This window comes from Schistocerca nitens, chromosome 5, assembly GCF_023898315.1.
Source record: "Schistocerca nitens isolate TAMUIC-IGC-003100 chromosome 5, iqSchNite1.1, whole genome shotgun sequence".
Classification (NCBI taxonomy): Eukaryota; Metazoa; Arthropoda; class Insecta; order Orthoptera; family Acrididae; genus Schistocerca; species Schistocerca nitens.
The window spans coordinates 765,981,452-765,997,220 of NC_064618.1; the positions used below are offsets into that span (position 1 = coordinate 765,981,452).

Here is a 15,769-nt window from a genome sequence, read left to right on the forward strand (position 1 = left end):
TATAGACATATTTTTTTATTTTGATTTTTTTATTATTTTTTTTATTTATGTTTTTTTTCTTTTGTATATTTTTTTTGCTCATGATTTTCTTTTTAAAAAAAATTTTTACTCATGTTTTTTTTGTATTTTTTTTGCTTATGATTTTCTTCTTTTAGTACAGCTAAAGGTACATCAGTATTATCTAAATTTTTTGCAATTATTTATGTACACTTTCCTCTCTACTACAATATTACTACTAGTCACATTATTGTGAAGAGTACTTTTGCTCCCCACAACATCAGTATAAACAACAATAAACTGCTCATATATCATGAGGCTTTATCTAAAATTGGTTTCGAAACTTATACTTTTGCATGCATGTCCTCACATGCATGCCTTCACCCACAGGGAAGACTTAGCTTCCAAAAATTAGAAAAATTCAGAAATGCTCACTATGGAGACTTTTTTTTTTGTAAAAAAGTAAAAATAAATCTTTCTCTCATTCTTTGTTACAACAGTGTTTTTTTTCATCAGTTTCAATTAACATGTGACTTCAAATTATTAATTTATACATGCAAATATACACACTTGGTTATACAGGCAGTTTTGTTCTAACAAGCATATTCCAGTGGAGGATTTTTGTTTTAGATGATAATAGGTTATTTAAATTTTGAAATTATGATTTCTGTTTATATAGTTTTACTCCACCATCTTTTTTCGAAACTATTACTAGAGGATTATTATATGCACTGATACTCCTTTCTATTATATTACATCCTTCCATCTTTTTCAGCTCTTTCTCAACAGCAGGTCTTTTTGATATTGCAATACTGTATGGTTTTATGAAAAATGGTTCATGAGGCTTTACCTGAAGCTCACACTGATAACCCTTTACCCTACCAGGTATGTCACTGAAAACATCACTGTATTCCCACAGCAGATTTTCTAACTGTTGTTTTTGCTCCCCAGATAAATTTTGCGTTTTTGAAATTTTCAAATTTACTAAATTCCCAAATTCAACTTCATCAGTATCAAATCTATGAGTTTCAATATTCTCCAATCTATTTTCTTTTAGTAAATTGATACTGTCAAAATTTCCATTACTCTGATCACCAAGTGTGTTCACAAAATTTGTCTGAATGTATTCCCTTTCACTAGTTTCTATCAAAAGTTTTCTTCCAACCCAATCAAATGCTGTATTTACTTTTACTATCCAATTCATACCCAAAAGAAAATCCTCATTACATTCCTGAATTACAAAACATCCATGTGTGAACAACTTGCCTTCAATTAAAAATGTCACTAAAGCCTGGCTTTTTACCAATTTACTGCTCTTCCCAGTACCACCTTTTATCTTTACCCCAACAACTGGCATTTCAACATAATCTTTCCCCACTTTCAATTTCTTGCTTAACCTTTCAGATATTCCCGAGATCTCACTTCCTGTATCAATTAAACATTTACCAATCCATGACCCAATTTGAACTTTTATATAAGGACTGCAAAATTGATCACTTTTCTCTGAACCTGTATCCTCATGTAATAAATCACTTTCAATTTCCCCAAACCTATACTTATCAGAATCATATGGTATATCATTACATGTATTATTTGTTACAGTTATAAAATTTGCACAAGATACAAAATTGTCATTAGTACTCTCTATTATCTCAAATAGCCAAGAATTTTCATCCAAATCACATGGTATACTATTGAAGTACTTATCCTTCAGCTTTTCAAAAATAAAATATCTTTTTCCACCACTCAGGACATACAGTTTCACATACATTAATAAGCATCTTTCTAAAGTTCTTGTCAAAAGAAATAGTTTCACTGTTCAGCCATATATTCATAAGAAATGTGTGTGTGTCATTAGTATCTGTAAAAGTTTCACTTAGGCTAGAAGTTATACATGTGTCATTGTTATTTGTGTAGTCAGATTCTTTACAAACACCAAAATTCACACTTTCACATACATCCAGCTTGTGAGCCTTATTCATCCTGGTAACATCCCTGGGAATTTCTATAATATTCTCACTATTTAATCCATTTTCAACCATGTGTATACCCAACTCCCTATTTAAACTAATGAAATACCTTTCCTCAACATCATCATCAATTCCATTACCATCATTATCAACTTTATCATCAACATCATTATCATTACACATATTCAGGTCATACACATTCAAATTATCCCCCAAAATATTATTTCCCCTTTCTAAAGTTACCACAGCCCTTTCACCAATATTTTCATTCTCACAGCATGCATTCTCTCTTTCATTCACACACATCTCTGAACTACTACAAATTACATCATCTGACACAGTGTTGTTCTTTTCTGCCCAAGGGTAAAACTCTGTTAAATTAAATGAATCACAATTACTTTTATCTACTGTATGTTCTTGTGTACTGAAAATGTTATCTTTATCATCATTATTTTCCTCTTGAAATTTTTTCAATAAGTAACAACTAATGACCTCATGTGATAGCTTAGGTTTGGAACTGTCATGTTTGGGTTTATGATAGTCACATCCATTGGTCCTTTCTTCATGCTCACCTTCTGCCTTAACCTTGCGGACCTTCAAGGGGGCGTCTACTTGTTTTTTATTTCCGGTTCCTGTTTGAACTGCTGATTGTGGTTCTGCCAATGTCTCTGATCAACATTTCTGTTCCCATTCCTATGCCAAACATTACCTGATTGTTGGTAGTTACTATTGTACTGATCTCTAGCAAAATTTCTGTGATTTTGATCCCCAAAGTGTTCTCTATTTTGTTGATTATTTCCGTGAAAATGTCGTTCTTGTTTTGGATAAAAATTATGGTCCTTCTTTTGAAAATTGTTATATCTCCCTGAATTTTGACTGACACCATGATAATTGTTTTGTTCCCTTTTTTGAAAGTTGTCATTTCCCCAATTTTGACCATTACCTTTCTGAGTAAACCCACTGTGTGTTCTTGTTGTTACCCTATCCAACTTTTCAATATAATTGAGAAACTGCTCTACATTACTATCAGGACAATGAACTAAACTCAACTGCATTGCTGATGGCAATCTTCTCTTTAAGGTATCAATTTTGATCACGTCATCCAAAGGTTTTGTTAAATGAATAAGTTTTTGAAGTTCACTTTTGCAAAATTGTTTCATGCTCCCATCTGATTCTCTATATTTTCTCCCATTCAAAAATTCACTTTTGATTCTAGTTTGTTTAAGATCATCCCAAAATTTTTCCAGAAATTTTGATTCAAATTCTGAAAAGGTCATCCCCAAAGTTACAATCTGGTTTACCCAAGTCAAAGCTTCCCCTTCCAAGAATTTTTTTACAAATTTAATTTTCATATCATCTGGTGAGTGAGGTAAAAAACAATCCTTACAATACTGTATAAAATCAACGGGATGTACGGGTCCATCTACCGAAAAGTGCTTCATTGGAATATTAGATACAAGATTGCATGTGTTGACATTGTGATTTTTGCTTTGAAATTCAATGTCAAAACTTTCAATTTTTTCGCTAAGTTCTTTGACAGATTTTTTGTTTTCTAAATCATTACACTCTACTTTTTTATCTAGAGTAACCAAACGATTGTCAGTTTCTTGTTGTACATGTTTTACTAAAACTTTTGTGTTCTCACCCAAATTTTTAATTTCCCCTTTTATCTCATTAAAATAAATTAAATTTATTTCCCTATCTGCCAGTAACTCATTTTTTACAGTATTAATCTCACCGCTCAATTTAGCATCAATTTCATTTACTTTTGCTTCCACAGATTCAATTTTTTCCTCAACACTGCCAACTCTGTTCGAAAGATCACCCACTTGGGTATTGACTGCTTGGACTTGCAACAAAATGTTATCAATTTTTTCATCCCAGTAAGTCTTATTGTCGTCAACTGATTGTTTAATTTCTTTCGTGAAATTTACAAGAAAACATTTTAAATCAAATTGATCGGTTCTTTCTGTTTCATTTGACCTGTCCTGATGTTCGAAGTCTATTAAATTACTACTTTCTACTTTAGGCACAATACTCTCGAAAATCTCATAAGTCATTGTGAAGAACAAAAATTTATACACAACAATACAAAACAAGATAAAAATATTGTTTTAACAAAATACGAGGGTTTCGTGACTTATCTGGAACACTCTTCTACTGTTGCAAAACCACGTTTTCCATCCATGTGATTGTTGACCAAAATTCTTGAAGTATTTTCTTCTGTCGAAAATTATATTTTTTGCCGAAACATTTCTTCTCCAAAACTTTTACTGCCCGATGAACACAAACAATGTAACACACATTCTGAAGAAACTGGTATTAACACACAAAAATTTTCTTCCTCGTAGCACTGTTGAAGATCTCGTGAACACAATATCCCGGCACTGAGCCCCCAGTTGAAATACGGCTTACCGGCTACAGTCCCCAGTTGAAATACGGTTCCCACCTAAGACACAAGTTGAAAATATGGTCACTATTTTTTATTTACTTAAATTTGCCATATTTCGTGACAGTACCTTTTCCGTTAGATGTTTGCAAGGCGATATTAGTCTTGGCTTCAGTTGTCTAAGTATGATTCCACAATGCATCGTTGTTGGCTGCAGAATTGACGTGGTTCAACGTGTTTGCCTCATTTTGGTGTTTAAAATACAGTTTCTTCAAATGTAGTTTCTTCTTTTTTAGTTAATACAAAAAAATAGTAACATAATTCAAAATTATTTAGGACTTCAACCTTCACATTGTTCTTCCGTCAACACACACCAAGAGTTAGCTGCCGACTGACTATAGTCAAAGACGACTCCAACGTCAAAGATATTTTACACAACACACAAGATTCCACTTGTAATGTCTCTTTGCTATTCTTCGATACATTTACTAATAGTAATCAAAATGTTTTCACTCTCAAAAACAGAAGTAAATTAACACATAATAAGGCAAATTATAATAAATTCTGACAAAAAATATAAGAAAACATTTACACTTCGGTATCGACAAATATGGTAAAAAAAATAACATCTTCCAGATCCATTACAACCTGAGGCCAAAAACCGCATAAAAAAAGAACAAAACAAAATGACACTTGTTTCTAACTGTGCTGGGGCCAAAAATTGCATAAACAGCAAAATGATGTTGGTTTGTAATTGTTGTGAAATGGTGCAAGACATATTCAATATGTTGTCCACCATTTTCTGCACAAGTTGAAATTGAGAAATAACATGTTTCACAATAGATGAGTGGGACTCATGGGGTTACATTCAGAATGCATCACGGAATGCATGCCTTCAGTTCAGCTATGTTTATAACTGGAGCACTGAACAAAACCTCTTTCCGATAACCCCACAGCAAAAAATCACATGGATTCGATCAGGTGATCTGGATGGCCTGGTTGTAGAGAAATGATAACTGATAATTTTAGTATTTCTGAAATACCTCTGCAGCAGCTGCGTCATTCACTGTGCAAAGTGCAGAGGTGCGCCATCTTGCATAAAAATGACCCTACCAACACATCCTCCATCCTGTTGAAGGGTTGAAATGATGATGGTGCGCAAAACACTCTTATGGTGTTTACCAGTGATGGCACAGGTAACAGGACCTGCAGGACTCATCTCCTTGAAAAAATAAGGCCCTATGATAAAACAATGCCATCAACCTGCACACTATACAGTCACATTTGCAGAATCATGTGCGTGGAGATTTTCCATTGCCCATATGCTGCAGTTCTGCATATTGACATGTCCTCAGAGATGGAAATGGGCTTCGTCTGTCCACAGAATGTTCCATGGCCATTCCTTGTCCACTTCTGTGTGAGAAGAAATTCCAGAGCGAACATTTGTCTTGCCGGTAGGTCAGCAGGAAGCAACTCCTGAAAATAGGTGACTTTGTATCGATAGCAATGAAGAATGGTTCGTTGGATTTCCTACACCGTGCTCACAAGCTTGTCCAACATTTGGGCAATTCCTCGTGCACTGCATGTTTGCTCAACACTGCTCAAGCTCTCCTGCAATACTGTGGCCACATCTTCAACAGATGTTGGATCAACTTCCTTCCTCCCTCTGCCACACTCTACTTCAAAAGAACCTGTCTTTTTGAACTTTGCAATGATTTTCTCCTGGCTCTTAGCAAACATCAGACCAATGCCTTTTTTCATACCCTTGAGTGTCTAGAACTCCTGCAGAGTTACTGGCACACAGTCACTGTTCTTGTAAAAGAACTTTACCAACAGCGCGATCCTTCATGGAGACAGCAATGCTGGGCATCTTGGACGCAAAATGAGGAACAGCTCCACATTTGTTGATATGGATATTCTGGTCCTCGCAGTGCCATATATTGGCATTTTTTTCCCTACAGTGTTTTGAAACTGGAACTTTAATTATGAACACCCTGTATTTGCCATGACATAGTGAAAGTTTCATGAGTGATTACATCATTCCATTATTTTTAGCTGCTGAGAAATCTACATTGGACTGAAAATCAGATGATGCAATAATCCCAAAACATGTCATAAGAAAAAGTTAAGAAATTCACAATAAACCAATTAAAATTTTTGAGCAACCTTACAAGATTTTTGAAGACTATTTCATAGTTTCCAAGAAGTTCCTTGCTTATTAACTGTGTTTGTTTGATATAGTGCAAATTTCTTGTTATTACTTGAGGTGCATTTTGAAGGTTTCTTCACAATGGGATAGAACTGCCAAAAACAAGTACTTTAAGTAATAACCGATGCGAACAAAAGAATCAGTAGGACTCTCGCTCTTAAGAATTTGACCACACTGGTAACAGTTTCACAGATTTCTCCAGTTTGGAAACCACAAGCCGCAACTGCATGAAAGCGAAGTACACATGCAAGCAGCTTTTGGACATTTTCACCATGAAAGTCTAAGCAATACAGGACAAATCATAGACAAAAGATTCTCATTAGTTATAATTTATAATTTATAACTTGCAAAACAATACTCACATCAACTCCATAGTATTCCGTAACCCCTCTCCCATGTGCACCAAGTGTGCCAAAAGAAACACTTTCATCTATGAAAATTCGTAATTTGTATCTTTTGCAAACTTCTATTTGCTCAGGCAGGGGACATATATCACCCTGAGTTAAATATATTCCTTCAATTACTAAAAATTTTCTAGTTCTCTTCGCTTTTTTTGGATTCTGGAAAAAAAGAAATTTGATACATTAGAGTCATAAATTTACTAAAAAAATTTATTGCTTACTGCATGTTTGCTGTTCAAACAATGAAACTTCAGCATCAGGTACCATGTTTTAATTTATTACTTCTTTACTACAAACTCTGTTCACAACACATTTCGCACAGTATCCACATATATCACTACATGTGCTGGAAAAATTAACTATATACGTGGTTTAGGAGATACGACATCATAAATGTTGATATGTGTGAAAACTATGTTTTGCTTAAAGCAGAGCACATATTACCCAGAATATATTCATCCAGTGTTTCATAATGAGAGCACTTACTGTGTTCCAACAAACTTTAAATGTAATTTAAAACCTTTTCCAAACTACTACTCACTTACACACTTAACACCAAAGATGTAACACATTAACTCCTTTGTAAAGAATCAGACATTTGTAGCTCTTTTATACATGGGAGTTCAACTCTCTAAATACTGGTGTGCATGCAAGATAAGATCACTGGATGCTTACAAGGAATCTATAGAAACAGGCTTTGGAAAGGTTTCAACAATACTATCAGAGCACAATAATGCATTTCGCGGGGGGGTGGGGGTGGGGGGGGGGGGGTTTAGAATGAGTAGTACATCCAACTTTTTACTGCAATTTGTAATATTCATCTCATCTTGGTAGTTTGCGACAGCAGTTTAGAATCATATATCGTGCCTTCAATGGAGTCCATTTAATTCCTAGCCCACATTATAATCTCTCTCACACCAGCACATAGGTTTATCATGACTTCTGGAATCTCATCATGCTGACAAGAATTACTTGCTGTGTAATAAATATAAATCCATCTATGTAAACCAGTCAAATTGTAGTATTTATTTATTTATTGTTCCGTGGGGCCAAATTAAGAAGAAGTCTCCATGGTCATGGAATGAGTCAATGCACGATAGCAGAAACAGATAAAATGAAATACAAGAAACATATTCAGGCGACAATTCGTAAGTTTAAATAAAGAAAATCAACAATGTAACACTGGAATTTACTTAATTTTTCAGCTCTTTCAGGAGGTCCTCGACAGAATAGAAGGAGTGAGCCATGAGGAAACTCTTCAGTTTAGACTTAAAAGCGTTTGGGCTACTGCTAAGATTTCTGAGTTCTTCTGGTAGCTTATTGAAAATGGATGCAGCAGAATAGTGCACTTCTTTCTGCACAAGAATCAAGGAAGTGCATTTCACATGCAGATTTGATTTCTGCCTAGTATTAACTGAGTGAAAGCTGCTAACTCTTGGGATTAAGCTAATATTGCTAACAACAAATGACATTAAAGAAAATATATACTGTGAGGGCAATGTCAGAATTCCCAGACTATTGAACAGGGGTCGACAAGAGGTTCTCGAACTTACACCACATACAGCTCGAACAGCCCGTTTTTGAGACAAAAATACCCTTTTTGAATCAGAAGAGTTACCCCAAAAAATAATACCATATGACATAAGCGTATGAAAATATGCGAAGCAGACTACTTTTTGTGTTGATCTGTCACTTATATCAGATACTGTTCTAATGGTAAATAAAGCAGCATTTAGTTTCTGAACAAGATCCTGAACATGGGCTTTCCACAACAGCTTACTATCTATCCGAACGCCTAGGAACTTGAACTGTTCCGTCTCGCTTATAATATGCCCATTCTGTCTAATCAAAATATCAGTTCTTGTTGAATTGTGAGTTAGAAACTGTAAAAACTGAGTCTTACTGTGATTTAGCATCAAATAATTTTCCACCAACCACGAACTTATTTCATGAACTAAATTATTTGATAATGTTTCAATATTACACACAAGATCCTTCACAACCAAGCTGGTGTCATCAGCAAACAGAAATATTTTTGAATCACCTGTAATACTAGAAGGCATATCATTTATATAAATAAGAAACAGCAGCGGCCCCAGTACCGACCCTTGGGGAATGCCCCACTTAACAGTGCCCCATTGGGACTGAACACCACTACCACTCTCAATATTGCGCAGAATTACCTTCTGCTTTCTGTTCTTAAAGTAAGAGGCGAATCAATTGTAAGCTACTCCCCTTACTCCATAATGGTCCAACTTCTGCAGTAATATTTTGTGGTCAACACAGTCAAAAGCCTTCGTTAAATCAAAGAAAACACCTAGCATTCGTAACCTTTTATTTAATCCATCCAAAACCTCACAGAGAAAAGAGAATATAGCATTTTCAGTTGTTAAACCATTTCTAAAACCAAACTGTACATTTGACAGCAAATTATGTGAATTTAAATGCTCCAGTAACCTTGTATATACAACCTTCTCGATAACTTTAGCAAACACCGATGGCATAGAAATAGATCTATAATTGTCAACATTATCCCTGTCTCCCTTTTTATAAAGTGGCTTCACTACCGAGTACTTTAATCAGTCAGGAAACCGACCACTCCTAAAGGAAAAGTTACAGATATGGCTAAGTACTGGGCTAACATACATAGAACAATACATCAGTATTCTGCTAGATACCCCGTCATATCCATGAGAGTTCTTGGTCTTTAGTCATTTAATTATTAACTCAATCTCCCTCTTGTCAGTATCATGGAGGAGCATTTCAGATAACAGTCTCGGAGCACTTTTTTCTACGAGCACTATATGATTGGGACTAGGTTTTTAATTAGTTCACCTGCTATATTCAGAAAGTGATTATTAAATACTGTACATGTATGCGACTTATCAGTAACACGGACATTCCCACTACGCACTGATTCTATATCCACGACCTGTCTCTGCAGACCAGCCACTTCCTTTACGACTGACCATATGGTTTTAATTTTATCCTGAGACTTAGCTATTCTATCTGCATACCACATACTTTTTGCCTTCCTAATAACTTTTTTAAGCACCTTACAACACTGTTTGTAATGGGCTGCTGCATTTAGATTTTGACTGTTTCTAACGTTTTGATATAATTGCCACTTTGTTCTACAGGATATTCTTATCCCTCTAGTCAGCCACCCAGGCTGCCTGTTTGTGCTAGTACCCTGTTTTGAACGTTCTAACGGAAAGCAACTTTCAAAGAGCACGAGAAAAGTTTGAGGAAAGCATTATATTTATCGTCTACTGTATCAGCACTATAAATATCTTGCCACCCTTGTTCCTTGATAAGGTTTACAAAGGTCTCTATAGCAACTGGATCAGCTTTTCTAAAAAGTTGATAACTATATTTAACATGTGTTGCAGCACAAAAACCTTTTAGAGTTAAAACTTGTGCATCATGATCTGAAAGGCCATTCCCCTTTTTTGCTAACAGAATGCCCTTCTAGTAATGAGGAATGAGAAAAAATGTTGTCTATGGTTGTTCTACTGTTCCCTTGCACTCTAGTTGGAAAGAATACAGTTTGCATATGATTATACGAATTAAGGAGGTCTACCAGCATCCTTTTCCTTACACAATCACTTATACAATTAATATTGAAGTCACCACATATAACTAACTTTTTGTATTTCCTATAAAGTGAACCAAGAACCTCCTCTAGCTTTAGCAAAAATGTTGTGAAATCAGAGTCTGGGGATCTATAAATAACAACAGTTAGAAGTTTAACTCCACTATATTTAACCACACCTGCACAACATTCAAACACCTTTTCAGTGCAGTACTTTGAAACATCAATTGACTCAAATGGGATACAGTTTTTCACATACATGGCTACTCCCCCACACCGCAAAGAGCTCCTAGAAAAGCTGCCAGACAACCTGTAGCCTGGTAAAGGAAGCCTCTGAATTATCTCCTTATTTAAGAAGTGTTCAGATATACCAATAATTTCAGAGCCAACATCTATAAGCAGTTCACTAACTTTATCTCTAATACCTTGTATATTTTGATGAAATATACTAATTCCCTCATTACTTGGATACCTAAGCTTTGTCGAAAGTGGCTTCTTTGTTAGAGAGACTTCCCTTAAGCAGGAATACCTATCAGCTGACTTCAATCTAAAAAAAGGTGCAGCTCTAACACCCACTAGTACAGGAATTTTCCCATGTGTGATCCCACCACCCCCACCCATGCTGTCACCTATAAGCTTTGCCGACCTTCCCTTTCCATACCTGTTGAGGTGCAGGCCATGTCTAGTGAAATCCGTCCTGCTGATAGACTCCACCGACACCACTGAAATGTGACTCATGCCTTCTGTCATCAGTGCACCCCCAAGTCTCATGTTATTACGCTTGACGGCTGTATTATCGGCTGTAGTATCGGTACAAAACAGTTGGCTGAGGCAATGTAGACGTGTTGGTGTATGGCAGTGTATTCTGTCTGTTCTGTTGTAACCTTACACAGTGAGCAGGCGCAATTAAACAGCGCAAGCCTTCACAGCTGGCCTAAAGGGGCTATCTCACATCAGCACAGACAGTGCAGCGAGCACTGCGCCATGTGCAAAACAGCCTTACATAAACCGGCACGCCAGCCCTCGGTCACTTTAATGTTAGTGTAACAAATGTACACTTCACTGTTAGACTGTGCCTTAACTGACTCCTTGATTTCCTAACAGCATTCAGTGTCTTAGTATATTTCTTCATGTGGAATTGGATTAAGGTCGGTTGCTGGGAATTCTGATACTGTGTTTGTTCAACATTATGATATTTTTCACCATGAATATGGTATCTGTTCCGTGTGTTTTCGTTTCATGGCTCATATGGCCAACTTGTCAGTGGAATAAATTCATCAGTTTCTTTTTGAATAGCAGCAAGCTCTCATCAACTAGCAGCAGGCTCTCTCTGTGACAGTAAACAACTTTGCAGCATCTTTGACATACCACAGTTCACTGCTTCACACCATATGATGACGCTGCAGAAAATTGGGATGCACAAGAAAAATGCCTTCGGAAACATTTCAAAGCTTTTGGCATTGCCGACCCCAATGTGTGTAAGACTTTCTTTATGTAATGGATTTCTCCATGTGTTCATCACCTTTTGTGTCAGCTAGCTCCTCTTCAGGAACCTTTCAATCTCTCCATTTATGAAATGTGTCAGTTGCTCTCTATGTATCACTGCAAACTTACTCATGATACTGCTGCTCGTGATGAGTTCTGCCACTGTCAAAAGCAGCTGCAGTCGTACAGAGTTTGTGCAGAGGAACATCAAAGGCTTAGCCATCTTCCAGTTTATTACTGAAGGTCACTGGGACTCATATCTGATTTGATGGTTTGTGATGTTATAACATGCTTAGCCCCTGATACAGAAGTTCGTGAACACGCTTTACAATGTGAAAACCCCTCTCTCACAGGGGTTTTGAACACTGCCCAATATTTTGAAGTATCTAGGGAGGCAGAAAATCAGATAGAAGCTTGGTTTGAAGTAGCCGTTGCTTCTGCTCCTCAGCCACCACTGGTTCGTACATTGGGGGAAGATGATTTCGTGGCCATGCAGTCACGGTCTCCATGATGCATGGGGCACTGCCGTGCTAAACAGCAACAGCAGTCAGTGTCACAAAGGTAAATATGTGCTCCTCTCACGTCATCGCCTTATTGTTTTGTTCAACATGAGTGGGCTGTGTGCCCAAAGCATTGGGTGACATGCAACTGTTGTAAAAAAAGAAGGGACATACTGCTTCTGTGTGGAGCCCTCAACCTCCTCCATCAGAGATGAACATGGATGTGAACAATGTTTCCCACATGATGGTAGCCTGAAACAAACTTTATATTGAAGTATGTGTTATAAACAAGACATTAAAAAATGCAAGTAGATAGAGGTGCGGTAGTGACTTTGTTACATTCTCAAACCTAGGTGGATCTTGGATCACAGGTATTGTCCCCCGTCTCTCATTGGCTGATGAGTTACAACAAACAACAAATACCCATATTAGGACAGTTTTCTACTCCTGTAGTGTATAAAGTGCTTGTTCAACCTTCGACATTTCTAGTGGTGGATAATGCCAAAACTGAAAACCATTTGGGTTAGTTGTCTTCAGAATTTTTGGATTCTCTTTCTGACAAAATACATTTGGTATGGGATCAAGTTCTGTACCAACAACTGTCACAGCTGTCTCCCATAGTGAATGGTCTGCTCCACTGGTAATTGTCACAAAACCTAATGACAACCTTTGGCTCTGTGGTGATTTTAAAAAGTCTGTAAATATACAGTCCGTAACTGATATCTATCCCTTATCCTGTCAGGGTGAACTTTTAGCATGGCTCTCCCGGGGCCAATATTTTTCCAAAATAGACTTGTCAGAAGCCTATTGGCAACTGCATCTGTATGATGATTCCAAACATGGCCTCATAGTGAATACCTTCTTCGGGTTATAGCAATTCCAGCACCTGCCATTCAGCGCAGTTAGCACCCCTGCTATTTTCCAATGATTTTTGTGGCAATTCACTGTCTCTATGCCAGGGTACATTAACTAACTGGTTGATATTGTGGTCTTCAGTAACTCAACAGATGAACACTTGCGGAATCTTTGTGCCTTGTTCATGGTGCTGCAGGCCATCTGGTTGAAATGTAACTTGGACAGATTACAATTTTTTCACTCTCTATTGTCTATCTCAATTTTGAAGTCTTGCATACTGGTGTAAAGCATTGACGCCATCATGCTGACACCACTGTGGCTTTGCTGCATTCTACCAATAACAAAGACTTGCAGGCCTTTCTCAGAAAGATTGCATACTACCATAAATTTTTTCCTGATGTGGCCACAGTGGCTCAGCCCTTTCATGCTCTCTTACATAAAGGTGTTGCTTTTCACTGGCCGTCCAACTGTGATTGTGCCTTTACCCTGTTGAAGTCAAAATTACATTTGGCACCTTGCCTGGTTACCTCCCAACCAGCCAATATCTCGTTTCGGCTGCAGACGCCTCCCAGTATGGCCCTGGGACTGTATTCGTGGACAAAAAATGGACAGTTCCAAACGCTCCATTGTGTATGCTTCCAAAACCCTGAATAAGTTTCAACAGCACTACTCACAGATAGAAAAAGAAGCCCTTGCTGTTGTGTGCACACTAAAAAAATTTCATGTTTTCCTATAGGTTCTAAATTCAATTACTAATCATAAACTTCTGGTTTCTCTGTTCCATTCTTCGGCATCTGTTCTGGACAAAGTGACCCACGACTTGCAATGCTGGGCTCTGTTTTTGTTGCACTATAACTACATTTTCACTCCATAGCACAACACGCTCTTTCTAGATTGCTGGCTGGACCCAATCCAGCATTTGATCAAGTTGCATTGCTGTGGTTTCATTTAGACGTTGACACCCAGAATGCCATGAATGTTTTTCCCATTACCAGATGTCAGATTTCAGCAGCTGTCGTGACTGATCCTGTCTTAAGTCAGGTTGTTCAACTTATCCACCACAGCTGACTATAAGGCATGTTTTTTAAGTAAGTACCATTTTGAAATTAAAAAAAGATGTGCAAAGATATCTCAATAATTTTATTTTTACACGAAAGCCTGTACCTTAATCTACGTGTTGACACCATTACAGTCTGATTTTCCTCGTTTGCATTGTGTAATGAGTGTTTTAGATGCCTCCGATAATCGTGAGTCCCGCCGACTGTGAAGTACGGGCAGTTATAAGATTTCTTAGTGCTAAAGGCCTAAAAGTGATAGATACTCGTCGTGAGATCTGTGCAGTTTACGGAGAAAACATTATGAGTGATGGAATGGTAAGAAAGTGGGTGAGAGCATTTAAACACGGCCGCACGATGAACAACAGAGTGGGTGTCCTTCGGTCGTTAATGAAAGTTTGGTGCAGGAAGTGGACAATAAGGTGAGAGAAAACAGATGCTTTTTCCTCCTTGCAGGATGACTTTCCTAATGTTTCTCTTAGTGTTTTGTATGGCATTGTGACCCAGCACTTGAATTACCAAAAATTGTGCACACGTTAGATACCGAAAATGTTGACGGATGTGCACAAAACCAAACGTTTAGAGAGTGCATTGACTTTCCCTGGGCGTACCATGACGACGGTCATCACCGTTTTAAGCCAAATTGTTACGGGCGATGAAACATCGGTGGCCTACATCAGGCGATGAAACATGGGTGGCCTACATCACACCAGAATCAAAGCAACAGTCCATGGAAGTTGAGCAAGGGTACTGTTTTGCTGCAAGACAATGGCCGTCCGCATGTGGTGAATCAGACCAAAGATCTAATCACATCTTTACGATGGGAAACTCTAGATCATCCTCCATACAGCCCCGATCTTGTGCCCAGTGACTACCATCTTTTCCTGCACTTAAGAAACATCAGGGCGGTCAGCGTCTTCAAGACGATGACGAAATCAAAACAGTGGTGATGCAGTGGTTAACAAGTCAGGCAGCAGACTTCTATGAGGAGAGTATTCAAAAACTGATACAACGTTATGTTAAATGCCTCAATATTGATGGAAATTATGTAGAAAAGTAGATTAAGGTACAGGCTTTCATGTAAAAATAAAATTATTAAGATATCTTAGCACGTCTTTTTTAATTTCAAAATGGTACTTACTTAAAAAACATGCCTCGTAGATGAACTGCTGGGACAGGTGTTGGATCCCTTGAGTAGTTATTATGCTCTCCATTCTTGATGGTGTCTTACTTGGTTGGTTTGTGGGATTAATGGGACCAGACTGCTACGGTCATCGGTCCGGTGTCTTACTGTTGGCTACTGAAGAGTAGGC

The 15,769-nt window shown here is 37.4% G+C and overlaps 1 protein-coding gene across 1 annotated transcript in view; it reads right to left on the bottom strand.

Moving 5' to 3' along the window:
• LOC126260939 (serine palmitoyltransferase 1-like) overlaps window positions 1–15,769 on the bottom strand; it is a 151,714-nt gene that overhangs the window by 52,268 nt on the left and 83,677 nt on the right. Inside the window, exon 7 of the mRNA XM_049958445.1 lies at window positions 6,928–7,125. Within this exon, the coding sequence (XP_049814402.1) occupies window positions 6,928–7,125 (198 nt within the window). The remainder of the gene's footprint in view (window positions 1–6,927; window positions 7,126–15,769) is intronic.